The sequence below is a fragment of the Orbicella franksi genome, chromosome 7 (genome assembly GCF_964199315.1).
Source record: "Orbicella franksi chromosome 7, jaOrbFran1.1, whole genome shotgun sequence".
Classification (NCBI taxonomy): domain Eukaryota; kingdom Metazoa; phylum Cnidaria; class Anthozoa; order Scleractinia; family Merulinidae; genus Orbicella; species Orbicella franksi.
In genome coordinates this window covers 6,072,142-6,099,443 of record NC_138151.1, presented here as the reverse complement: position 1 = coordinate 6,099,443, position 27,302 = coordinate 6,072,142, and the positions used below count along the sequence as shown (strand labels likewise).

General features: G+C 40.6%; 2 protein-coding genes across 3 annotated transcripts in view; both read left to right on the top strand.

The window, feature by feature from the left end:
• Window positions 1-27,302, top strand: part of LOC145493272 (uncharacterized) — a 219,932-nt gene that overhangs the window by 477 nt on the left and 192,153 nt on the right. The window lies entirely within an intron of this gene.
• On the top strand, window positions 15,862-19,930 carry LOC145493275 (uncharacterized). Its single transcript, XM_081472704.1, has 4 exons — window positions 15,862-16,050; window positions 18,030-18,097; window positions 18,388-18,571; window positions 19,055-19,930. Exons 3-4 carry the CDS (start codon window positions 18,437-18,439, stop codon window positions 19,295-19,297), a joined length of 378 nt encoding a protein of 125 aa, XP_081328830.1. The 5' UTR covers window positions 15,862-16,050; window positions 18,030-18,097; window positions 18,388-18,436; the 3' UTR covers window positions 19,298-19,930.

Here is a 27,302-nt window from a genome sequence, read left to right as displayed (position 1 = left end):
TAGCCCAGGATACGACATGGAACCTGCTAGCGCTGACTGTTTTGGTTCAATAGTGATAGTATTTTCGCTGTTGGGTATAAGAAATTCCGTGATATGGTACATAAATTTTGGCACCAAAATGTGTTTTCATTCTCAACACATTTTGTGATTTCCTGAGCCGAGACAACTTTCGTTACATCTGTCGTGTAAAATAACACTTTTCCATACAATAGATCCTTTATTGACCAAGCGTGAGGTTAAGATGGCTGGATATTGTTCTCGTTCTTTTTCTGCGTGTTTATCGACTTGACTCCGTCTCAGTCCATGAACACGCAGGAAAAAGAACTTGGCCAATATCCAGCCATCTTGATCTCACGCGTGGTTAATAACCCATATTGATGGGATACAAAACATTGGCAATTAACTGGACACTGGGAATATGCCGCATTTCATTTCAGTGTGTACGAACACCGTCGCTTACCTCAAGTCGGTGCTAAAATTGCATTTTACACAATTTTGAATCGCAACGTTAAAATACTAGGTAGAAGATTGTATTCACCAAGTTTCAAGGATGTAGCTTGGATAGAAGACGCTCGGTTAGTCTTCCTAATTTTCCATACATTTTTCTGCAATATTTCTTACCGCGAACCGCGTCTAGACGTCCGTCTAACCAGCCACTGGATCTCCGAGGATGGAGCGCAGCCAAGGGGCGGGGGGGGGGGGGCACTGCCATATATGGGCTATATAGGTATGTGCCGCTGTGAAGGGTATGGTTTTCAAGCAGTTTACTCTAGGATAGGGTATATAAATCAAAGCGTTTGGGTCTAGAATAGGGTATCATTTTTCACAAAACTGACTGGTTCGTTGAAGATTTTATCTACAGTAAGGAAACCAGGAATTGCCACTCAAAAATATAAAAAAACCAAACCGGCAAGTTTAAATTTACGCAAATCAGCCTCGACAGTGTCGATAGCTGGGGGGATTTGGGAAGTTTACTCTAATATAGGTTAGCAAAATTCAGCTGAACTAGCTCTGGTATAGGCTAAGGGTTCCAGGGTCCTGGCGGCACATCCCCACCCAGAAATTCCCAAAGTACCCCCCCCCCCCGGGGAGCGCAGCAAGAGTTCTATTTGAAATCACGTATGATTTCAGACCAACATTGCACTCCACCAGGAGCCATAATCGGGGACGGAGACCGTAAGTCTCGGGATTCGCGCGCACCTATGATATGGGACAATTTTTCTAGTTTTAGAACAAATTGCGCCATCCTGACGTCATACATCCGCGCGGATTCACGCACATGTCAGGGGCTCTCGCGTGGATGTTGTCACGTTGCGTGATCAAATGGTGAGAGTTGAGAGATTCTCTTGCGTATTTTTCACAGCGATGGCAGGGAATAAGGCAGGGAATACGAACCAGGGCGCTTATATGCAGTTTTATGCTCTGAGCTAACGGAAAAGGTGGGTTTTTTTAGGGACGAAAAAAAGACTTCAATCTCGCGCTGGGAATGAATAATAAGATCTGCTCATGCTAGTTGTAAGCTTACGCGTATGCTTAAGAATATAGCAAGAAAACTCTCTACTCTGGTATCAAGTTAATTTGTGAGTTTCTCAGACAATGTTTAATCATAACCAAAACCTGTTTTGATGGTTTCTTACTGTCTCTGCTTGTTTGGTGAGTTTGCAAAAGTTTTTGAAAGGAAAGTCTGACGCGTACAATTAGCTCATTTGCATAGTGCATGGAGCTCGTGCACTTTCAAGTCCGAGTCGGTGTTTTCAATTGTCAACAAATCTTGACAAAGATTTCTTTCGTTATCTTTTGTGCTGAGATGCTGCAACAAATTTCACGAATGCAAAAAAGGCTACTAACATCATGTGTGTTTCTTCAACATAAGCATAGTAAAGTTTTACACTGCGAACATGAAAATAGACAAGGAGTTTTGATAACTCGATCATCAAAATCGAAATCGTTATTCCAAGTTGATTAAAGAAAGCGTCATCGTAACTTTGCTGATTGTTTCTGCTTTATTCAAATATTTTCAGCTTAGCTTTTAATATTTTCTCAAACATTTATCAATCTTAAACATATTTAAAAACTATAGAGCTATTGTTTGAGTTCGATGTACACTTTCACACGAAAGTGCGGCACAATTTGTCATCATTTACTGACTGTACAAAACACGCATCGGCGTGCGCTCTCATTCATCGACAACAGAGAATTTACTGGATTTTTACACGAATAAAACTGAGCAGTATCTACGGACGTAAAGTTATTAAGCCTTGATGAAATATCAAGCATTGCTTACAATTCAAGAGAAACTCAAACTAACAATTATTTTGTTTTACTTTTCGGTCGCGATAGACTGACAAATTGCTCGCAAGCGTGTGGCGAGAGGAGCTAGGAAACTATGAAGTCCTGAAGCTCTGCTATATCTAAATATATCCAGCTAGTTTTTTGCTGTGTAATGGAAAAGCTGTTAATCTTCAACATATGTGAAATTTAAAGTGGAGTAATGTACAGCTCATGTAAAAGAAGCATCAGTCGGAACACAACTTGGTCAGCGATATATGTAAGCTTACTGCCGAACATACCTAAATTCGACACTGTCTTACTTCACTCAAACTGGAGCAGCTTACGACGAAAATACTTAAGCAAAATTCCAACAGACGTAAACGCGTTGAGTTGTGGGGCAAAAACATGAAACATTTTGGGAATTTCGGACGCCATTTTCCCCGCGCGACATCCGCAAAAATCCTCGCAGCATGTACGCGCGTGTGCCGCAGGTGATGGCGCAATTTGTTCTAAAAATAGAATTTTTGTCCCATATCATGGGGACAACCCCAATACTTGAAATGGCGCGCGCTTACGGTCTCCGTCCCCGATTATGGCTCCTGACTCCACTAAGTTAAATTGCCACTTTACTACATTCATTTTAAAATCGCACAATACAGGATCTTGGTGAGTACCAAATTTCATTGATCCAGTGGTCGTTCTTTTTAAGGACGTTCGCGCTAATTGTTTCTGCCCGTCCTCACTGCGCACGGAAATTCGCACGCCTCGTCATGCATGAGAGCGCGCGCTAAAAATTACTAAAATGCACAATGATAAGGCAGATGGCCATTGCTACAGCTTCGCCTGGATTTAACGATCTTGGACGTTTGGTGACCCCTATTTTTCTTTTGATGGATCATTTTCTCTACCGATTTTCTACGTTTAAAAAAAAATCAAGAAAATATATCGACTAGAAGTTTGAATTTTTTTCCAAATGCACCATCGAATTCCGTTCCTTTTAGCTCTGTGCGACGGTTTCAATGCCTCTTGAAGGGTTAAGTTTTGTGAAAACGTTGGTAACAGTTGGAATTATTTACGCAACAGACCCACTTCTACAAAATATGACTAAGATCGTTTGCCTCCTTTGACTCACCTTCGATATTTTTAACTGTGAACCCCTGTAGACCATGCTGAATTGTGTGCGCCAATTTTTCAAAATCCGGGTACTTTTCCAAACGCTTTATCTCTGAAATGAAGTCGGCGACCCCAAATTTTTTTTGCATTTCTGACACAGCTATCCCATGAACTGACTGTAGCAAAAATTTAAAAAAGTCAATTGACTGGAAACTTTTGCACGAACGTCCTTAAAAAAAGAGGAACTGGATATGCTTTAACATTTCATTTTGTATGCAGAACAAAAAAATATACGATTTAGAGCCAACAAAACTAATGGCTTTCCTGCAATTTGAGTGTTTACTTTAAAGAAATGAGCAATGAGTGCGTTAACATTTTAATTATTCAAATTTAATACATTGCATAAAGAAACACTGCATTGAAACCACTATGGTGTAATGGCATTGGTGTGTTGAGTTAACACCACGGCTATTACACCATGATAATGACGTCAAGGAGGTTGTATCGTCACAACCCAGTATCACGTGGTACAAATCAGCCAATCAGAAAATCGGAATTCGTACAGTGTATGAAAGTTGAATAATAAAAGTGTGTACCGAAGTAATTGAGCTGAGGGTAACCCTAAGATGGTCGACTGACATTCCGGGATGCTAGAAATACTCCTTTTCGCATCACGCCAGGAAACTTGAGTAAGCTGCGGCGGTATGGACCACTTTGGCCGACACAGACTTTACCTGTACCTCATAGAGTGTTTTCACATGACGTCACAGCAGCCATATTGTAGCACAAAACAATGAAATGGGGGCCATGTTGGTGTACTTAACCAATCCTTTAGAAGCTGAACTCTTTTCTTATGGAAACACTTTCTTTTGATCCAATGAATGTGCATGACTGCTGGCCACGTCAGTGAAATAGAGTGCATGGCGCTTTCATATTTTTTTTAAATTGACGTTTCAGGCCCCGTTTCTACGCTGGAGAAATTTGAGAACGAATTCCTCCGGTTTGAAGAGCGTTTTTGAAAAGCTCCGTTTTCATGCGGACCGATTAGCGTGGACGATAGGCCTAACCGTAGAAATGAAGATGCGTTCAAATTTCTCCGGCGTAGTAAAATTAAATTTGTGCGTTTAGAAACAATTTTGTATGTCAAGGGTTGATCTGCAAAAACGTGTAACACAAGTGAAAAATAAGAAACTACCTTTTCTTTGCAGAATCGAGCTCTTGCTTCTTACGTAAAGTTTGTGAGAAGGAAGAGCTATCTTCGTTTATCATTAGAGGGGACTTTAACTATAACACAAGTGAACTATTGAATCTAAAAGGAGTAACCATACCATAATATGCGTTATGCAATCGAGATGAAAACCAACGTGGCCAATCTTTTGTCAAATTTAAAGATGCCTTTATGGTTTCAGATACAGTTCCTTCTGATGAACGTCCTATGACAGAGGACATCACAGTTGTTTCGGTAGAGCCTCTCGAAATCGAGAAAGAAACCGAAAATGCACTGCTGGATCATGTGCCTGTTGTAGGTACTCTTGTGTGTACGGCGTACAAGAAACCTTTCATCAAGCAAGATGGAGGTAAGCTGGAAAAGTATTTTCAGTCGTGCACCTTCCGGCCGACTTTTGTTTATATAACAAAGTCGTGACTATGCTCAAATTATAAGAAAAGGTTGATGTTAGACTTTCTCAACGCCCGCTTTCGAATTCCATTTTTATTTTTCCGCTTCTTCTCGCTCAGTTCTCGGGTCAGGAAACATAGGCATCTACGGTAAGGACATTCTAGAAGCAGAGAAACGGCCGAATAGGGAATGAAAACAGCTGCACAGCATGCAGTAGTCATATTTCTAGCTTTTTGCAGTTTCAAAACACTCTTTTTATTATTCAAATTTGCCAACTTTTTCAGGTGAATAGTATAGTTCATTGCTTCAACAGCCAACAGATCTTTGTTTAAACAACGCCGTATGCTGTACGATCTTTACTTGCATAAGAAACATCTCTGTTCAGTGGATATGTTGAATGATTCACTTTATTGAATTTGAAACGAAAAGGTAAAACTCTCTACACATTTTTATTGTAACGGAATTCTTACTGATCGTAAGTTAGGTCTTATAAAGGTTGCTCCGTAGGAAAGTTAGTATGTGACAAAACATATACAAAAGCTAATAAATAAAAGATTACGCTGTATATTTTACTCGTCTGCACGCGTGAAGTGTTTCCGGCGCTCTATGTAAATGTGCTTCTCGCGCAGCGAACTGAGGAAAAAGAGGGACTGCTCGTAGTCAAGTTAACACATCGCCATTTCATTTTCCATTTATAAATTCGAAGATAAAACACCGGTTAGTCACTGTTAAACGGGAGCCAGTCAGAAAGCAAGACATACAGTTTCAGGAGTAAACTTGAAAGGAACACAAATTTCAGAGATGAAATTTCGAAATTTAAGAAATAAATGCCGTCATGTAACTTCAAACTTCAAAATTGTTGGATCAACTAATGAGCGCGTACAAAGCTGCAAGATTTCAATGCCAATTTAGACCGCGCCTACTTTCGATAAAGCGAGAAGTTTTTAAAATACTACTTTATATCAAGAGATTATGGATAAACTGTTCACAGCCTCTCTATTTTTCGACGTACGCGTTTTGCGCTGGCGTCCAGTTCTCTCGCGATTTTATCTGCGCGTTCAACGATCGGATAAAAATACGAGAAAATAGAGTCCTGTGAACAGTCTGTCAGATATGCAAAGAAAAAATTGGGATCGGAATCATTGTTTCAAGGAAATGCAGTCAGAACTCCGCAAAAACAGTTAGATTGTTTGCTGTCGAGTTTTATGAAGTGAAGGTTGATTCAGCTTCATCAGTTATCACCTCAGAAATCTCGAGCTCATAATCTCATTGCTTATTAATAACATTAAACATATACATATCATGTAATGCATATTTTTGCTGTGTGCGACGACTACCCCCGGCCTATCCCCGGGGGGACTCCCATAAAAAAAGGACGGGGGTGCCCATCGGAAATTTTGAAAAGAACCTCTAAGACGTACTAAGATCCTGATATGTGGGTGTGGCTTGAATTTTTTTCACCCTTAAGAGGTACCAATTTTAAAACAACATATTAACTGACACTTTCATCATTTTTAATAACAATAACGACTTATTTCATTGTCAAACATCTCCTGTAATTTCGGCTCAATATCCTAAAAGGTACTACAGAAACTCCCGCTGTGGACTTTTTTTAGGCTGAACAACCTAACAGGTGCCAAACTGCTTTGTGAACCACTAAAAGGTGCGACGAGCACCTCCGTCCTTTTTATATAAGAGTCCACCCTCGGGGCCCACTCTCATAACTCCTCCCATGGTTTATAATAGAATCATTTTACCAGTTCATACTTCTACTGATGATAACTTCTATTTGTTTCTGATAGACACCACGGACGAAGAAAAAAGGTGAGGGTTAGATAGTGTCCTATTCATCGATAACTGAGTTCGTTTCTAGATTCAGTAAGTGTAGATGTCGTTTTTGCTAAATCGACAATGCCGTTTGTCGAGGACACGAGGTGTCGTACACCAGAGTTCGCCAGGTTAACCAAAGTGAGCCACAAAACGGTCAACAGGATACAAAGAGGTTTATCGACTGGTGGGTAGAGCCGCTAGTACATCGCTTGCGGTAAAAGAATAAAAATGAATTGACGATTGCAGGAGTAAAAAGAAAAAAACGCAGAATGACAAGCTAAATGAAAATCAATAGAACTGTAATAAAACAAAAGGCAACGAAACGACTTACATCAAATATCTACACTCTGGGTATGAGTAACTCTAAAGAAATACTCCAAATACTCTAACTCCGAGCGACCCTTCGATTCTTCGATTCACGAGACTCCAATCAACAGCCACAGAAAACGTGCCTATGATATATTTCATCTACATACAGTCGAACCCCTGTTAAGCGCTTAGTAGAGGTTCGTCTAGACTAAGGTTTGTTAGGAATAATCACGAAACTTAGTTGAAACGTCAATTTACTCAATCACAAACATGAGTGTAGGCTTGTGACTTCTGTTCCACATAATTAAGACTACCTATCACTGTTTTCACTGATTCGCTCGTCACAAAAATACTATACATCCTTTAAAAATCACGTGCTCTACACTGAAGTTATATTTTTTTAACCATCGGTTTAATTGCTTAGTGATTGTGAAATCAAGTTTTAAACTTAACCACGGTGTTAAACGAAAATGTTTAGAGTTAATCTATATACACGACGTTGTTGATGCTGATATTCCAGTATTTTTAAGCGTGCCTTTAGTTCTTCTAGTTTATATTTAACGAACCATTTCGTTCTATAGGTTTTTCCTATTACCAAATACAGCAGGGACGATCCTCGCGGGGGGAGGACTCCCACATAGAAAGTTTTTGTTACCACTTAGGGTATTCAACCTCAAAAGGTCCACTGCGAGAACTTTTGCGATACCGTTTAGGATAGTAAGCCCAAGAAAATATGACAGGAGATATTTGATTTCATGCCGCGCCCACAAAAAGGGATCTTAGGGGTACCCCCGTCTTTTTTATATGGGAGTTCCCCGGGCGATGATCACTGTAAAAAGTATAGTTGTAGCCTGCAATTTGATCTTTTATTTGATTAATGCTCGCAGTACCTACTTTATCATGAATGTCAGCTAGCTAACGCTAGTACATTTGATTACCTCCTTCCCTTTTTGGTAGGGTCTTTTTTTTACCGTTAATTAGTTGGTATCCGTTAACATATCTGGATACAGAAAGGTAATGTCGGACAAAGTCTAGTTGCAGAAAACAGCTCTATGCAGAAAATAACTTAAAGCTAGCAGTCTGGTTTGAGTCAGTCGAGCGAGCGAAAAGTCAAGCGGCGAGAAAACGAGCGGGGGGGGGGGGGGAATGGGCAAGTTGAGAGGCGGTCAGTGTAAAACGAAAAGTGCGGACTGCATTTTGCAGAGCGGGGGAAAACTCAGACTGCAGAATTTTTAACAGAATCGTGTCACCATTTCCCTGAATGAGGACATTGAGAGCTAACCGTAAACAGGCTAGCTGGAACGTTATCAGGCTCAAATGAAGCGGTGTTCAGACGAGTGATATTCAGGTTAGATGGAGCGCTATACAGGCTAACCGGACTGCAGACTTTCTGGTCTGGTCTCCTGGTCTACAGTTTGCCCTTACCCTCAGTCTGCATGTTACCCTCGGTCTGCAGTCTGTACTCCGCAGTCTTCGTTTTACACTGACCGGTTTAAAGGCCGACAGGATTAGTTGATCAGTCTTTAATGGTTCCCAGACTTGGTGGGCAGAGTTATCTTTAACATGCACGTCTGTTACAGAAGAGGGTGTTGTCTCTTTTCCCACCTTTTCCTGTTGTTCCTCCTCCAGTTTCGCTTATCTGGGCCCTTCGACCGTTGGTAATCTAAAAAGATCCACGTCTGTTTCTCCTCTCGATACTAATTAACTGAGTTAGAGGTTACGTCATCAAGCGTATACGGACCCACTTCACTGTGTATATGATAGAGACGTAGCCCTGGTGTTCAATAAAAGCAAATAAAGGAAAAAAAGTATTGCAGGGAACAAGTTACATTCCTCGTGGTCGGCACCGTCTCAATCTCATGAAGTTACTTGCTTTTCTTCTGTTTATCTTTTTTAGACATTTCCCTGGGAACCATGAGGAAGACGAGAGTAAAATTATCGACGACTATGTAGGGAACCTTGGGAAACGAAGAATACCTGTCCCGGGAGACGGACATTGCATGCTTCACGCATTTAGCCTTGGGCTGAGGGAGAAAGATGACCAAGGTGATTACAGCGTAGAATCGCTTATAACTACGATCAAAAACGAATTGTCAGAAAATAAGCAATTCTATTCAGACTTTGACGCTATCAAAGAAGAAGACCTCAACGCTTATTTCAAGAACAAAGACTACAATTTAAACTTGGTTGACTTGATACCGAATGTTGTAGCCAATGCTTTGAAAACTTCTATATCGATTCTGCTAGTTCAGGATGGTCAAGTCAGTACTCGTTCCATCCTCCCGAAAACACAGAAAAAAGTGGAAAAAACTATTTGCGTTTGCAAAATTGGTAACCATTACGATGTCATTGTAGACGAGGAAGCAGCCAGTGACTTGAAGATCGAAGGTGAGCCTGATATAGTAGTTTGTTAATTTCCCCGAATAATTTGATCACAATGGACAGTTGGTTCTTGTTGATATTAACAGACTGTCTTTTTTCCATTAATAGCCTTTTTCCTCATCTTGCTATGCTGGCCAGGAAATCAATCGATAGCATGAACAGTAAAGTATACTCTGTTAATGGCATGTTAAAAAGGAAATAATATTATTGAACGAAGGAAAACTTATACGAAAAAGAAGCGTGAGAAGCGGTTTTTTAAAACTTGACGAAAAAAATGTCTGCTGGTCGAGTGCAGCACGAATTGCTTTTCATGTGGAGTTAATTTGTACTGAAGATTTTCTCCAATTATTTTCTGAGACGCCGTAATCTTTTGGGCATGCAGAAACCGAGTTTATATCGAGGTGGTATTATAACGCAAAAAAATAATGTTAAAGCCGGTCGGAAAAAGGTATCTGCTGAAAAGCATAGGATTATGGATAATCCATTAACAGGGTGTTTTGGTGTAATTGTTTAAGACCGATTTAATGAACAGCGCCGTACCATAGATAACCCTAACAACAAATCTAAACCTACTACAGCCGCCGAACATTTCCTGTCCTCTCCTAACCACACTGCTGACGACATGCAATTAATCCCCATCGAAAAAATCGTTTCTGACCGAGACTCTATCCGTAGGGCCAGGGAAGCTTTTTTAATTCAAAAAGGCGGAACAATTGATCCTAATGGTCTGAACATCCGCGAAGAAACATATTAATTGTTTCCATTTGTTTTCTTTTATTATGTTCTTTAATCATGTTGTTTTATTTTACCGTATGCTTATCTTCAATTTACACTATCAATTACTTTTGCGTATTTCCGGTATTACGTAAAGATCGGCTACATAAAAACACGCACCAATGTAAAATCTTCCATTGTACCTGAAGAAGGCTGGTTTGGCCAGCCGAAATATAGTACCCCTTCAAAAAATCATTCTACGTTGTGTCGGTTTTTGCTTTTGTATTCATAAGAAGAAGCCAGCCAACACATGCAGTAAGATTTATTTTTTGGTAATAGGCCTATTGCTAGGACAGTTTCCAAACAAAAGGCGCTGCTTAAAATGACCTCACTGCGTTTGCGTATATACTGCTCATTCTTGTGTTAACGCGATAGTGAAAACCAGCTTTTCAAGTTTGAAGTGTATTTAAGTATGTAATAATGTCTTCATCTCATTATGGATTTGTTTGTGACACATAACACTGATATATGTCAAATATCAGTAAGAATTCTCTCTACATATACATTCACAGAGGATACATCAGACGAGACGACAAATGAGAAAGATAGGCCAGGGTTAACACCTGAGACTGCAGCGCGTCCGGCAAAAGAGGGTTCACATGCTTCAGACGCTAAAAAGAAGCCGGAGTTTAAAGATGGTAAGAGTGTTTTTGTCATTTGCATCTTAATCGAAAAATAAATGAAATTCTTGATCTTGACTGGTTCTCCGCGCGCCTGTTTGTTACGTAATGGGCCCGCGATCACGTGGGTATCCAATTACAACTTTTTGTAATTAGTTACCTGTAGTTGGACACCTACGCCATTTGCATATAAAAAGAACGGGGTTGCACGTCGGAAATTTTGATAAGTAATCCCTAAGAGGTACCAAGACCTTGCTTTGCGGGTGTGGCTTGAAATGTTTTCACCGTTAAGAGGTACCAATTCTAAAACAACGAATTAACTGACACTTTTATCATTTTTAATAACGATAAAGACTCAGTTGATTGTCAAATATCTCCTATAGTTTCGGCTCAATACTCTGAAACTTACCACAGAAGCTCCCATGTGGACATAACAGGTGCCAAAACTGCCTTAATAATGAAAAGGTTCGACGAGCACCTCCGTCTTTTTTATATAAGAGTCTCCTCTCGGGGCCTACTCTCATAACTCCTCCCATGGCTTATATCAAAATAATTTTGCCAGTTCATACTTCTACTGATGATAACTTGTATTTGTTTCTTATAGACACCACGGACGAAGAAAAAAGGTGAGGGTTAGATAGTGTGCCATTCTATGCTAATGGCGGCTAAATACGAGATACAAAAACCATCAACTTCTCGCGCAACATTGTTTCGTTGCAAGTTTTGGGTTGATGAAGAACGAGCAACAAAGCCAAAATTTGTTACTTAAAGTAGACCCGCGCTCTACTTTTTGCAACAACTTTCTTCAACCCGCAACAATTTTTTTTTTGTTGCGAGACAAGTTGATCACGCAAGGTGAAAAACGCGCAACATCGACTCAAAACTTGCAAGGAAACAATGTTGCGCGACAAGTTGAGAGTTTTTGTATCTGGTATTTCGTCGCCTTAAGGGCCCATTAACCGATTTATGCGCGCGCTTGCGCACGTTGCTAAGGAGGTGAAATTTCACTTCCGGTTACTTACGTCAGCCTGAGCGCGGAAAATAAAAACAACTCAATAACTTGCAAATTCGCTTACATTTTAGATCTTTTTCTTTGTGTTTCACAAAATGCAAAGTAAAAAAAGTACAAGCAAAGACAAAATAAGGAAAAGACGGAAAAACAAGAGCAATAGAAAGAGATCTTACCGAAGTGCGCTGGTAGTGTAAATTGCGCACGCGCTGATAGGGTAACTTCCAATATATATATCGGGCGCACTTCCCGTTTCTTTAAATGCTAAAGGAAACGCGGTTTTTCATTAAATCCAGCCTTTTACGACGGATTTCGATTAAAGCCAACGTTGGAAAGATAGCTATGCATTCCTTTTTCAAAATCATGCTTTTTCCAAAAAATTACGAATATTTTAAGATTTTAAGATTCTCCCAAAATCTGACCTTTCAAAAATGAAACAAAATATATGCATAGCGTAATGAGGATTTAAATTAAAATATTAAATCAATGAAAAAAATCCGATAAAGTAATTTGCCTGGGAGCCTTTGCGTTTTTTCAGTATTAGTCACATGACCATGGGCGTGGCCTGATGACGTCATCACTAGTGTTACTGATCATGAAAAAGTTAAAACACATGAAATAATTCTGAACTAACTAAAAATGATGAGGTTATATGAGAATAAATTTTCCTTAGCAACGGCTCGAAAAGATCGGTTGATGGGCCCTTAACTGAGTTCGTTTCAAGACTCAGTAATTACAGATATCGTTTTTGATAAGTCGACAATAAAGTTTGCTTACACCAGAGTTCGCCAGGTTAACCAAAGTGAGCCACAAAACAGTCAACAGGATTCAAAGAGATTTATCGACTTGTGGGCAGAGCCGCTAGTACACCGCTTGCTGTAAAAAACTAAAAATGAATTGATGATTGCAGGAATGAAAAGAGAAAAACGCAGAATGACAAGCTAAATGAAAATCAATAGAACTGTGACAAAAGAAAAGACAACGAAACGACTTACAGCAGATATCTACACTCTGGGTATGAGTAACTCTAAAGAAATACTCCAAATACTCTAGCTCCGAGCGACCCTTCGATTCTTCGATTCAAGAGACTCCAATCAACAGTCACAGAAAACGTGCTTATGAAATATTTTATCTACATACAGTCGAAGCCTATTAAGCGCCTTATAGAGGTTCGCCTAGACTACGGTTTGTCAGGAATTATCACGAAACTTAGTTGAAACGTCAATTTATTCAATCACAAACATGAGTGTAGGCTTGTGACTTCTGTTCCACATAATCAAGACTACCTATCACTGTTTTCCTGATTCATTTGTCACGAAAATACTATATATGCTTTAAAAATCACGCGTTCTACACTGAAGTTATATTTTTTTTGACCATCGGTTTAATTGGTTAGTGATCGTGGAATCACGTTTTAAACTTCACCACAGTCGTAAACGGAAATGTTCAGAGTTAATCTATATACGCGACACCGTTGATGCCGATATTCCATGCCTTTAGTTCTTCTAGTTTATATTTAACGAAGCATTCCGTTCCATAGCTTTATTTATATTGCCAAATAAGATTTTTGCGAATACCAATGGAAAATCAATTACAATAGCAGCGACAATCCTCGGGAGGGGGGTGGGGGGTGGGGGTGCCCCACAAAGAAAAGGACGGGGGTGCTCTTCGTCTCTTTTAGGGATTCAAAAAACGGTTTTAGTACCTTTTAGGGTGTTCAGCCTCACAAGGTCCACTGCGGAGCTTTTGCGGTACCTTTTAGGACTTTGCGCCGCAGAAAATATGACAAGAGATGTTTGAAAATCAACTGACTTTTAATTTTGTCTCAGAATTATGTTGGTACCTCTAAGGGGTGAAAAACATTTCAAGCCATGCCCACAAAAAGGGATCTTGGTACCTTTTAAGGGTTTTTTCAAAATTTCCGACGAGCACCCCCGTCTATTTTTTATATAGGAGTCCCCCAGGCGATGATCACTGTAAAACGTGTAGTTGTAGTCTGCAATTTGATCTTTTATTTGATTAATGCTCGCAGTACCTATCTTATAATAAGCTGTAATGTCAGCTAGCTAACGCCAGTACACTGGGATTACCTCCTTCCTTTTTTGTTAGGTTTTTTCACCGTTAGTTGGTATCCGTTAACATATCTGGATACAGAAAGGTAGTGTCGGACAAAGTCTAGTTTCAGAAAACAGTTCTATACAGAAAATAGCATAGAGCCTAGCAGTCTGGTTTGAGTCAGTCGAGCAAGCGAAAAGTCAAGCGGCGAGAGAACAAGCGGAGGGGGAATGGGCAAGTTGAAAGACGGTCAGTGTAAAACGAAGACTGCGGACTGCAGTTTGCAGAGCGGGGGCAAAATGCAGACTGCAGACTTTTTAACAGAATCGCATCGGCACCATTTCCCTCAATGAGGACACTTAGAGCTAACCGTAAACAGGCTAGCTTGAGCGTTATCAGACTTAAATGGAGCGGTATTCAGGCGAGTGATATTCAGGCTAGATGGAGCGCTATACAGGCTAACCGGAGTGCAGACTTTCTGGTCTGGTCTCCTGGTCTGCAGTTTGCACTTACCCTCAGTCTGCATTTACCTTCGGTCTGCAGTCAGCACTCCGTAGTCTGCGTTTTACACTGGCCGGTTGACAGGTTGACAGGTTAGAGGTTGCGTTATCAAGCGTATACGGACCTACACCATTGAGTATGTGATAGAGACATAGTCCTGGTGTTGAATAAAAGCAAATAAAGGAAGAAGTATTGCAGGGAACAAATTTCATTCTTCGTGGTCGGCATCGTCTTAATCTCATGAATTTACTTGCTTTTCTTCTGTTTATCTTTTTTAGACATTCCCCTGGGAACGCTGAGACAGACAGCGGCTTGAAGATCGAGGGTGAGCCTGATAAAGTAGTTTGTTAATTTACCCGAATAATTTGATCACAATGGACAGTTAGACTGTCTTTTCTCCATTAATAGCTTCTTTCTTCATCTTGCTATGCTGGCCAGGAAATCAATCGATGGCATGAACAGCAAAGTATACTCTGTTAATGGCATGTTTAAAAGGAAATAATATTATTGAACGAAGGAAGAGTGAATGAAAATCTGTCTCGGCTGGTCGAGTACAGCACATATTGCTTTTCATGTGGAGTTAATTTGTACTGAGGATTTTCCCCAATTTTTTTCTGAGAAGCCGTAATTTCTTAGTCACGCAGAAACTGAGTTTATATCGAGGTGGTATTATAACGCAAAAAACCATAATGTAAAAGCCGGTCGGAAAAAGGTATCTGCTGAAAAGTATAAGATTATGGATAACCCATTAACAGGGTGTTTTGGTATAATTGTTTAGGGCAGTAAAACGCTTCGCGGCCGCTCACTTTGAGTGAGCAGTTCCTCTGGTCTTTTTTTTTTTTTTAATACAAGTCCAAGGTCGAACATAGAACCGAGCAACTCAAAACTGACAGCTCTCAAACTTGTAGCTCGCAAAACACCAGATCCTTTGTATAACTTTTCACGTCCGTTCATACCATCCTTGTTTCGGACTTGTTGCCAGGCTATTTAATGGACTCATGTTCAACTTAGCTTCAGTAGCTTTATCGTTCAGTTCTACCCCTTTGTAATGTCAAATGTAGTTTCAATCGAGTCGCACCTGAAATTTGAAAAAGTGCAAAGAGAGAGACGACTGTTTATAATAATACATTCTTTCCAATACTTGGAAGCCTTTGAAGCTTTCATTAGCGTCTTAGCAGATAGAAGTAAGATTTATTTTTTGGTAATTAGTTCCTATCGTTTGACAATTTCCGAACAGAAGGCGCTGCTTTTAAAAAATGACCTCACTGCGTCTGCGTATATGATACGTATATATTGCTTATGCTTATGCGATAGTGAAAACCAGTTTCATGTTTGAGGTGTATTCGAATATGTGATATCTTATTCATCTCATTACGGATTTGTTCTGACACGTAACACCGATACATGTTAAATATCAGTAATAATTCTCTCTACATACACATTCACAGAGGATACAAGTACGACAAATGAGAAAGATAGGCGGGACTTAACACCCGAGACTGCAGCGCGTACGGCTGAAGTGGATTCGCTTCCTTCAGAAGTTAAAAAGAAGCTGGAGTTTGGAGATGGTAAGTGTGTTTTTGTCATTTGCATCTTAATCGATCTTGGTCGCGATTGGTTCCGGCTCCGCGCCCATGTTTGTCACATAATCGGCGCGCGATCACGCGGGGTCCAATTACAACTTTTTATAATTGGATACCTGAGATTAGACACCTCCGCCATTCACACGTCAGTTATCCTCTTTCTCATGTTCCATACAGTTTTTGAAACTTATGGAAAATGCTACTGACTTTTTCGTTGAAACAAAGTTCTCAAAACACCTTAATCTCGATATTTGTTATTGATGCGATTAGTTCAATTCGACCTCGTGTCTTACAATTTTGAACTTAGTGGAGTGTAATTTGTCTGAAATCATACACGTGATTTCAAAGCCGAACGAACGTGCAGCAAGAGTTCTATTTGAAATCACGTATAATTCCAGACCAAAATTACACTCCACTTAGTTCAACTATCACTTTACTAAATCCATTTTGAAACCGCGCAATATGAGATTTTGGTCAGTACCAATATTTTATTCATCAAGTGGTCGGTTTTTACGCAGAACAGAAAAAGATGCGATTTAGAACAAACAAAAGTGCTCGCTTTCCTGCAATGTGATTGTTTACTTTAAACAAACCGTGAAATCTGATTCGTTGTTTTGTTTAGTAGTGGCAAAAATAGTGCGATTGGTGAATAAACTGCGCCACTGAGAGCCAATCAGATTGCAAGATCACCCGTGATTTCAAAATGGATGTAATAAACATGGGTAATCGCGTGAGGCCAATATCACGTGTGTTTTCGGAAGTTGCAGAAATTGCCCGAGTCGCGTATCAATTATTTTCCGACCAACATCTCCAAATTCCAATTCGTTCACGTCCTCTACCCTCTACTGATCGAATTGGAATTTGGAGGTGTTGGGTTTTGTGGAGGCAGGAAAAGCGGAGAACCCGGAGAAAACCCCTTGAAGCAAGGCGAGAACCAACAGCAAACTCAACTCACATATGGCACCGGGCCAGAATCAAACCCGAGCAACATTGATGGGAGGCGAGTGCTCTAACCACTGCGCCATCCCTGCTCCCCTTACAGTGCCTCTCTCTACCCAGGTGTGGTACAAAAGTGAGTACCAGCAAAATTAAGCTGGGGATAACCCTGAAATGGTCGACTCACATTCCGGGATGCTAGAGAGCTAGAAATACTCCTGGGGCTCTTTTCTTGAAGGTCCCGAAACTTTTTCACACTCGGAAAGCCTTAGCAAAATCTCAGACCTTATGATTACAGAACTGTTTCATTCACATATTCTTAATATAGAGCGAGGTTCTCTTCATACAAAAAGTTTTAGGCGTATACACCTCTCTGATTTTAGATACAGACTAGTTAAAAATGGCTTTCCGGGCCCGAAAAGTTCCCGGAGCTTTCGAGAAACGGGCCCCTGGTCGCATCATGCCAGGAAACGAGAGTAAGCTCCGGCGGTATGGACCACTTTGCCCGACACAGACTTTACCTGTACCTCATAGAGTGTTTTCACATGACGTCACAGCAGCCATATTGGTAGCCAAAAACAATGAAATGGGGGCCATGTTGGTGTACCTAACCAATCCTGTAGGAGCTGAACTCTTGTCTTATCTAAACACTTTCTTTTGTTCCAATGAATGTGTATGACTGCTGGCCACGTGAGTGAAATAGAGCGCATGGCGCTTTCATATTTTTCATTGAACTGAGGTTTCAGGCCCCATCCACACTACGCTGGAGAAATTTGAGAACGAATTCCTCCGGTTTGGAGAGCGTTTTTGAAAAGCTCCGTTTTCGTGCGGACCGATTAGTGTGGACGATAGGCCTAACCGTAGAAATGAAGATGCGTTCAAATTTCTCCGGCGCAGTGTAGACGTAGCCTCAAAATTCTTCGAGTAAAATTAAATTTGTGCGTGTAGAAACAATTTAGTATGTCAAGGGTTGATCTGCAAAAACGTGTAACACAAGTGAAAAACAAAAACCTATCTTTTCTTCACAGTGTCGAACTCCTCCAGCGATCAATCTCCCAGACGCATCCAGGACACCAGGAAAGACTTCAAAAGCCCAGTGAGTAACATCTAATGTTTCTACAATTATTTTTGTTTTTTGCAAAAAAAATATAATTAGTTTGCTATTCTGATATTGTTTACTTCTTTTGAGTCCCTATTTCAACTTTAAACTAGACCTGATGCATAACAAAGACGCCCGTTAGTAAGTTTAGTTTTGACCATTTCCGAGTATGACCAGTTTTGTTTGCATTCAGCTAGGTACACCTCAGATGCATTTTGTCAGCAAAAAATGTACTTTCCTTTTTGAGAATATCAGCGAAGATTCTTAATTTGTTAGTTTAATTGCAGATTAGTTTGGTAGAAACCTCACACAAATCGGTTGGCTCAGTTCACGCAAATGACGACCGACTGGCAGCTGAAATTGGGGAGACAGAGTCCGCGATACAACGTCTGGATAGTCCCCACGGGAGCGTTTCACAGGCGCAACCTACAGAACCGCACAGCCAGACAACAAAGCAAGGCTCTGACAGAGGTAATCTTCGTCATATTTTACTGTGGTGACATATTTCCATACTATCCGGTGCCAGAAGTCAACACCCTGAAGTGTCTAGGAGATTGTGATAAATTTCCCAATCTGCATTGACGGAAAACTAAACGGGAGATTGCAGTTCCTATACTACCTACTAGCAAGGCAGGCGAACAAAACTGTCTTTCCAATGCACCAGTCAATGTCAATCCTCGCCTCCCAATCCCGGGACTATGCGGGTATTAGCAGAGAATTCTGCGCATAGTCGTATCTCGGAAAGCGGAACATTAGCCTTATCTGGAACGTTGTAGTTTCATTTTTTGAGCGGGGACTAACATGGAACCTCGCCGTTTTGGTTCAATTAATAGTATTGCCGCTGTTGGGTATTAGCAATTCCGTAGGATGGTACATAAACTTTGGCACCCAATGCAAATGTATTTTAATTCTCAACACATTTTGTGATACATAGGCTTTTCTTTTTTTCCACAGAATCTACATCTGGGAAAGAGAAAAAAGAAAGAAAGGAAAAGATACATAAAAATAGCCTCCATTTGGGGCGAAAATAAGCTCCGATATTTGCCCTTGGACGTTATCTGTTCCGAGAAGCGAAAAGCGAAAACTGTGATCTTTGAGGAACAGTTAATGTCCAAGTACAAATATCCGAGAATATTAGTTAAGTCAAATGGAAGCTATCGTGTTTACTGTCCTTCAAATACTTTTCGCAAGACGTGAGATCTTTTTAAAATCAGGGAATATCACCGGATATTCGCCCGTTTTAGCTAGGACATACTCTGTCACATGACGCGTTTAGACCAATCGCGTGCGAACGAAAATATTTGATGAATTATAAAATAGCCTTTATTATATTTGGCGCGGAAATACTCTCAGATATTTGTCCGCGAACATTATCTGTTTCAAGAGGCGAACAGTTTTCTACGCTCACGGAAAACTGTGAGCTTTGAGGAACAGATAATGTCCAAGGACAAATGTGCGAGCATCTTTTCGCACCAAATGGAGGCTATTATGTTTATTATCCTTCAAAAATTTTTCGCAACACGCGCGGTTTTGAAAATTGGAAATTGTTACTTTCTGCCTATCAAGATTTTCTCAAGTATGCTTCCAGCTACCGAAAAAAAATGTAATGTCAACCGATGAAATAACGTGCGTGATTAGTCATAAATGGGGTAAGATTGGCCTCTTATATCTCTTAAGCGTGCATGTTGAACTATTCGGCAACTTTGGAGCAACTTTTGGCGTTTGGAGCAACTTTTTGCGGTTCTAGCAACCTCGAGCAAGTTTTGACTTTCTGAGCAACTTTTTAGCAAAATATAGTTTTAGAGCACATATCAAGCACAAAAAAGTCAGCGATTTCTTAGAAAACTTCAATTTATGCGGAATTTTTTTTAACATTCTTCAATCTTTTGAAGTTTGAACACATAACCTGTCACTTGACAACGTTTCGCAGGCCTAATATTTTTTTTCCGTTAGACTTAAGAGCATCCTTAAATTTCGTCTATATTTGAAAGCAACTCTTTCAAGCTAAGTTTCAAGCTATCTTTCTTGACTGATGTTAGCAATTAGCAAAATAAAGCTTTTAATTAACGTTTATGTAAAAATATAAAGAAATATAATTTAGGTAGCAACTTTTTGGCATTCCAGTGAGCAGCTTTCCAGCATTTTACGAGCACAATCGGGACAGGCCAAACCGTATTAGCGGGGTGACCGTATTAACAAGGTGATCGTAAGGCGGAGTTCCCGATTGTAAGTTTGTAAGTTTGTAATACCGAGGAACAAAGTCACCTTGTCACTTTAACTCACTCGTATAGCTAATTACTATATTAGCAAACTTTCCCACGGTCAATTTGTAAAGCCAGGAAATTTGCTTGGGTATTGGTATTAGCTCTACTTGTTGAGAATACAACTTGCGTGATTATCTTAGTAGGTTTAGGTGTTCGATTATATAGTAAGTTTCTTAGATTAAATACGTGTGCGTATGATCAAAGAACTGCGTAAATCCTAGTTTCCGATACCATCGGACAATGGTACGTTCTGCAGTGTAATTAGTGGTTAGCTTACCCACGCACAAATATATACTCTGTCATATAATATAGCTTTTGTTTTACGCTTGCTGCTGATAAAATTAGGATCACGTTCAGCTTAGGTTTAAAGGCATTTTGTCAAACCACAACTGTGATTGGTACCAAATCTACAATCTAGAAGTTAGTTTTGGGTTAACAATTCATAGACCCTAGGTTTTTACGTTGAGCTCGAAGCACACATTCGGCTATCAAAGAAACCACTGTTTCCAGTGTTCTCATTCATTCTTAAGAATTCACGAACCGACCAATCACAGCTCAGTGCGTGGATGTACTGCGAGCGACCTTAAACGACAATTTTCGTTCGAGTTAGTTAATTGATTGCTGGATACAACAGAGAGAAGACATCAAATAAACCAGTGCTGAGCAAATGAAGCAGTTTTCCTGAGCTACACCCTCCGTTACATCTGTCGTGTAAAATAACACTTTTCCATATAATAAATCCTTTATTGACCAAGCGTGAGGTCAAGATGGCTGGACATCGGCCTCGTTCTTTTTTTGCGTGTTGATCGACTTGACTCCGTCTCGGTCCATAAACACGCAGGAAAAAGAACTTGGCCAATATCCAGCCATCTTGACCTCACGCGTGGTTAATAACCCATATTTATGGGATACCAAACATTGGGAAACGGCGAATATGTCGCATTTCATTTCAGGCGTATGAACACCGTCACTTAAACGCAAGAAGTGTCAAAACCTTCGTCCCGCTTGATGGTAAACCTTCGTGCAAAATATGCAAATTAACTATTTTACAACAGTTGGTTTACCGCCACTCGTACGATGTTGTGTCCATTTGCGAGACATGGCTCAACGACACAGTGCTGTCATCTGAAATACTTACTGGGTATAACATCTATCGTAAGGATAGAACAGGAAAGACCGGAGGTGGAGTGCTGACTGCTGTTAAAATTGACATCCGGTCTAACCGCCGCTTTGACTTGGAGAGAGAACAAATCGAACTTGTAGCCGTTGAGCTGTTTAAGGATAGCTCTAAACCAGTTATCCTTTACACATTTTATCATCCAGATCCTGGTCCTGACGATCTAAATCTGCTGAACCACTCTCTTCAACAAAATTCCGAAATGGCCTGTATGGTCTTAGTTGGCGATTTCAATCTTCCATCAATTAAATGGTCACTGGACGAGTCTACCTCAACTAGCTTAGGCGGAACGGCGGAAGAGGAAGCTTTTTCTGACCTTATGGAGGATAATTTTCTTCGTCAGTTTATCAAAGGTCCAACGCATATTGCTGGAAACAAACTTGATCTGCTTCTATGTAACTTCTCCGAAGTCATAGACCATGTTTCTACAACTTCTCCTTTGCAAAATGAATTTCCCTCTGACCATTATTTGGTGGACTTTTTTATCCGACTGAAATTCAAGCGATCAAAGCGTGTGCGCCGTAAAACGTACGACTACAAAAGGGCAGATTTTGACGATCTGCGAAGTCGCCTACAGCTGCTACCTTCTGACATGTCGCACTCCGACGATGTTGACATCTATTGGTCTCGGTGGAAAGATTTATTTCTAGCAGCAGTTGCTGAATGTGTCCCAATGAAGACCATTAGAGACACCAACTCTCCTCCTTGGATAGACAGGGAAGTTAAGTCTGCATTACGCAGAAAGTACCGTGCCCTGAGGAAATATCGTGAAAACAAAACCGTGGAACGGAAGCTAAAGCTTAGATCTTTAAGCAATGAAATCAAGAAACTTGTTCGACAAAAACATCGCGACTATCTCCTTAAAATTGAAGGCTCTTTAAAGGAAAACCCTAAACTATTCTGGAACTATCACAAAGCTATCCTACATCATCGACCGGGCTCGAATACTGAGATCACCTTTGACGGGAAATCAGCAAAAACTGCAGCCGAAAAGGCTGAGCCTTTTAATGCTTATTTCTGCTCTGTGTTTACATCATCCAAGCAGGACAAAGCACGCAGTTTGCAAATGTATCCCATGAGAATAAATATGGAACTTTCTGAGATCACACTATCTTTCAACGAGGTGAGAGATTGCTTGTTTATTTTGGATCCGTCAAAAGCCACTGGCCCCGATGGAATTCCTGCGCGTATTCTTAAAGAGTGCAGTGAGCAGATCGCGCCAAGTCTTTGTTCCCTATTCAACCATTCTCTGCGTACTGGGCGGTTCCCATCAGAATGGAAGTCAGCTGATGTTACTCCGGTTCATAAAAAAGATCTTTTAGAGCCAGCTGAAAATTACAGACCAATCTCACTTTTACCAATTGTGAGTAAAGTTATGGAACGCTGCGTTTGTAATAGACTTTATTCCCATGTCTCGCAATCAATTACATCCTTACAACACGGATTCATGCGTTCCCGTTCATGCTCTTCGCAACTCTTATCCGTACTTCATTCAATCGGGGAGGCACTCGACAAAAATAAACAGACGGATATTTTGTACCTTGATTTTGCCAAGGCCTTCGACACAGTTGATCACGTCATTCTTATTGAAAAGCTGAAATGGTACGGTGTCACAGGTCAACTGTTAGATTGGTTTTCTGACTACCTAAAGGACAGATCGCAGAGGGTTGTGATTGACGGCACCGCCTCTGAGCGTCTACCGGTCACTTCCGGTGTATCCCAGGGTAGTCTTGTCGGCCCACTCCTCTTTGTGATATTTATCAATGACCTCCCTGATGTCATCCATGAGCAAACCAGCACCGCTCTGTATGTTGATGATACCAAGCTGCACCGTACTATTTTGTCAGTGAAGGACTGTGCTATTCTCCAGCAGGATCTGACAAGTTTAAACACCTGGAGCCACGAATCAAATATGAAGTTCAATGCCTTCAAATGCAAAGTGCTAACAATTACGCGAAAGAAAACACCTGTAAATCATGAATATCACCTTGGCGAGGTAAACATACAACGCGTTCAGGAAGAAAAAGACCTCGGTGTAACTATTACTAAAAATCTAACGTGGGACTCGCATGTAACGCGTATTGTACTCAAGGCTAATAGAATGCTGGGACTCTTAAAGAGAACTTGCCCACTTATGACCGACATCAAAGTAAGGCGGACACTTTATCTATCTCTCGTGAAGTCACAGCTTACTTATGCCACGGAAGTTTGGTCTCCTGCTAGTGTCAATTTGAGAACAATCTTAGAAAGAGTCCAGAGGCGCGCCACTCGCTGGATACTAAGGACTAGAATCGGGAGGATGTCCTACAAACAACGATTGCTGACTCTTCGCTTGTTACCACTAACATATGACAGGGAACTGAGAGATCTTTTATTTCTCTATAACTGTATTTCTGGATATACTGACCTAAAAATTGAACGATATGTTACTTTTACCACACATGGCCGGTCCCGCTCTAAGAACCCCACCCTCGTACTAAAACCTGCTTACTGTAAAACCGCAACTTTTCAAGCTTCTTTTTTCAATAGAATTGTAAAACCCTGGAACACTATCTGTAATCTCGCCCCTCAAGACAAATTTTATAGCCCAAGTTTATTCAAATATTTTTTGCACGCCACTTATTTTACTTTACTGGACACTACCTATGATATTGACATGCCCTGCTCCTGGTTCCTCTTCCGTAACTGCCCTTGCCATCGCTCTTAATTTTCTGTGACTAATATTATCCGCATTTTGTTTTAAACTATTGTAATTAATTAGATTTAACTATAATTTTTAACTATAAGTAATTATTAGATTTTTATCAAATTTAAGATTTTCTATCACCATTCTTACTAGCTTCTAGGGTTGCGTCTCGCATGGGTAACTTTATTTTCCCGTTCGCGCAATTCCTATTGGTCCTTTTCTTCTTTTAATTATATTGTAATTTTGTGACCAATAAAGTTGATAGACTGTAGACTGTTAACTTACCTCAAGTCAGTGCCATTATTTGTTGGAACACAGAAAATTATATCTATCGAAGTCAGAAATAGCTAGAAATTAGCCGAATAAGGGATACTCAGACAGCCCCCCCACCCCCTCCCATCCCCACCCCGGCATGTTACAATGTTTTTGGTGTCGTAGGCTTAAGAAAGCATTTTTATAACTTTTTAGCGACATTTTTTTATTTTTACTTTATTTGTCTTAAGTGTTTTTAATATTTCTAACTGTAAAGCGCTTTTGAACTTTTAGGATATTGGCGCTATATAAATATTTTATTATTATTATTAATCGTAAGCAGATTGTAGGTTTGACTTACAGAATACGCAAGAATTTGTTAAACGGCAGTCGGAGGCACTAGAACTGTGCTATGCATGATCCGGACCACGTCCTGTACTGAGACAATCGAGCATTCTAGTTGGTTTTCAAAATCGTGTTCTGTTGTATTCTTTATGTCGTCTGCTGTTTAGATATTTTTGTTGAGAAGCTCAATTTGGTCTTTACTTCAGTTAACGTGATCATCAATGTCAGGCCACACACATCTTTCCCTTGTCCAGTTAATTTTGCTGTTTGTTTTATTTACTGTAGCTTCTCTAACTTTTAACAATTGGTCTCACGATAGTCAATGTTTGAGCAGTCTTGCTTCCCTTGGGTGAAACCTCCACGAAGAATTATCTTTCCCATGCCATCGCTTTCATTGGTTCACTATGACTTATTTGTTTACGTTCAATTGGTGTGTTTTGTTTTTGTCCAAGTTAAGCCAGGGTGGTCTTTTTAGTTCCCAAGGTCAGTAAACCCAAACATGTCTGCAATTTAAGTATTTAGCTGGGAACCGTCGAGCTTGCATTAATCAGTACAATCAGTAGAATCAGTAAAGTCAGTAAGAAGAAGTATAGTTGTAGTAGCAGTAGGAGCTGGCGCAAACTGGCGGAAGTGCTTCGAAGCTCACCTCTTCGCAAGAGTGGGTTAACCGTTCTCACAACATTTTTGTTATTTCATATGTTGAAAACTGTATTTCGGACAATTGAAAGCTTGCAGAGTGTCCTTACCTTTCAGCCAGAGAATATTTTTAAGGCAGACCCTCGATATTTTTACGCGCATTGGTACTAATTTGTTCGGGTTTTGGAGTATGTTGAAAAATAAGCGATCTCCTTAGTGCGTCCAAAGCTGCCACAGTCAGCATGATTGAATGAAGTTAAGCAAATGTGGAATTACTTAATTTTTGTTTTGAATTGAAGCTGAGTTAATAATGGAGGTCTGTCAAAGGTCTTTATCGAGGAAATTCTAGCTGTCTTGGCTTGACCCTTGTGCACTGGTCCATGCGCTATGAAACATATGGACGACGATCTCTCAAGATCCCGAAGTTTTAATTCAAATTTGTTTACCGAGACTCCAAACTAAACGTAGTTTAGAAGAGAAATCCACTAAATATAAAAGCTCTCCACGTAAGCCTTTATTTTATATTTTCTAAAGGTTTTTAGGTGGTGTATTCAGGGTGGTAAGTTGCCCTGGTGGAGTGCACTGGGGCCACCAGGTGTACTTCGCAAATGCCAGGAAATGCCCACCGTGTCAAAGACTCTGCCACCAAGTCGGCTGTCGCATGTCCTCGTCATAACCCCGGTAATGCAGTTGTACTGCAGCTGAGCGACAACGGCAAAAGGCGGGTATCCGGCGCCTTTCATATAACGGGATATTGTGGCTAAGGGAAGGACACCCTGACAGAAAACCTAGGCCCTCCAGGTTGGGGGTTGGGCATGGGGCCAATCCCCCGATCTCGTAAAAAATTATCGATTACAGAAACCGGAAATTCTAACAAGCAATGTTACATGGGGAACAGCGCAACTACTTGCCTAACTCCAAATGATAATTTTACCATATGGGAGGATGGATTGATGACGGGAACAGGTGTAAGCCGAAAGGAAGCCTGCTCTCCGATAGAGACGTTGGTTACACCCAAATCTGTTATGAAGATAGGAACGTGGGAAATAGGGAATAGGGAAAAAAGCAGTTGTAGGAAGAGAGATGAGGAAATACGACATCGATGTACTGGGAATCAGTGAATGCAGATGGGCTGGTTTTGGGCGGATGAGGGTACAAACAGGCGAAACGTTGCTGTACTCAGGAGGGGACGATAATGCACACCTGAGCGGTGTAGCCATGTTGTTGAGTTGGAAGGCAACCAGCTGTTTAATTTCTTGGTCACCTGTGAATGATCGAATTATCACTGTGCGGTTCAACTCACGTTATATCAGAACTAGCATTGTCCAAGTGTATGCTCCCACAAACGACGCCGAGGAAGAGGCAAAAGATGTCTTCTATGTGCAGGTGCAAAAAGTCCTTGACAAAATCCCAAAACATGATGTAGTGATCCTGATGGGGGATTGGAATGCGGAGGTTGGAGATCAACAAGATGGTTAAGAAGGAGTGGTGGGCCACTACGGACTGCATGGGGAGAGGTCAGAAAATGGGGAACGCTTCGTCGAACTGTACGCAAGCAACAATATGGTCATCACAACCACTTTGTTTCCCCATAAGGATATCCACAAGCACACATGGGTATCACCAGACGCCCGCACCAAGAACCAGATCGATCATGTAACCGTGTGTAGAAAGTTTAGAAGATCAGTACTAGACACCCGTGCATTTCGTGGAGCCGATGTCAATAGCGATCACCACCTAGTCATCGCAAAGATCAAGTTGCGGCTGTGTAGAGTTGAGAAGAACAAAGATAGATTAAGGAAGTACAACACCGCCAAGCTCAAAGTGCCTGAGGTGGCGCAG

Bases quoted from the DNA above. Each gene is read 5' to 3' on its own strand.
- LOC145493275 (XM_081472704.1), top strand. From the start codon at position 18,437: ATGACGACCGACTGGCAGCTGAAATTGGGGAGACAGAGTCCGCGATAC. The intron at 18,572-19,054 runs GTAATCTTCGTC...TTTTTTCCACAG, and splicing joins AAAGCAAGGCTCTGACAGAG to AATCTACATCTGGGAAAGAG.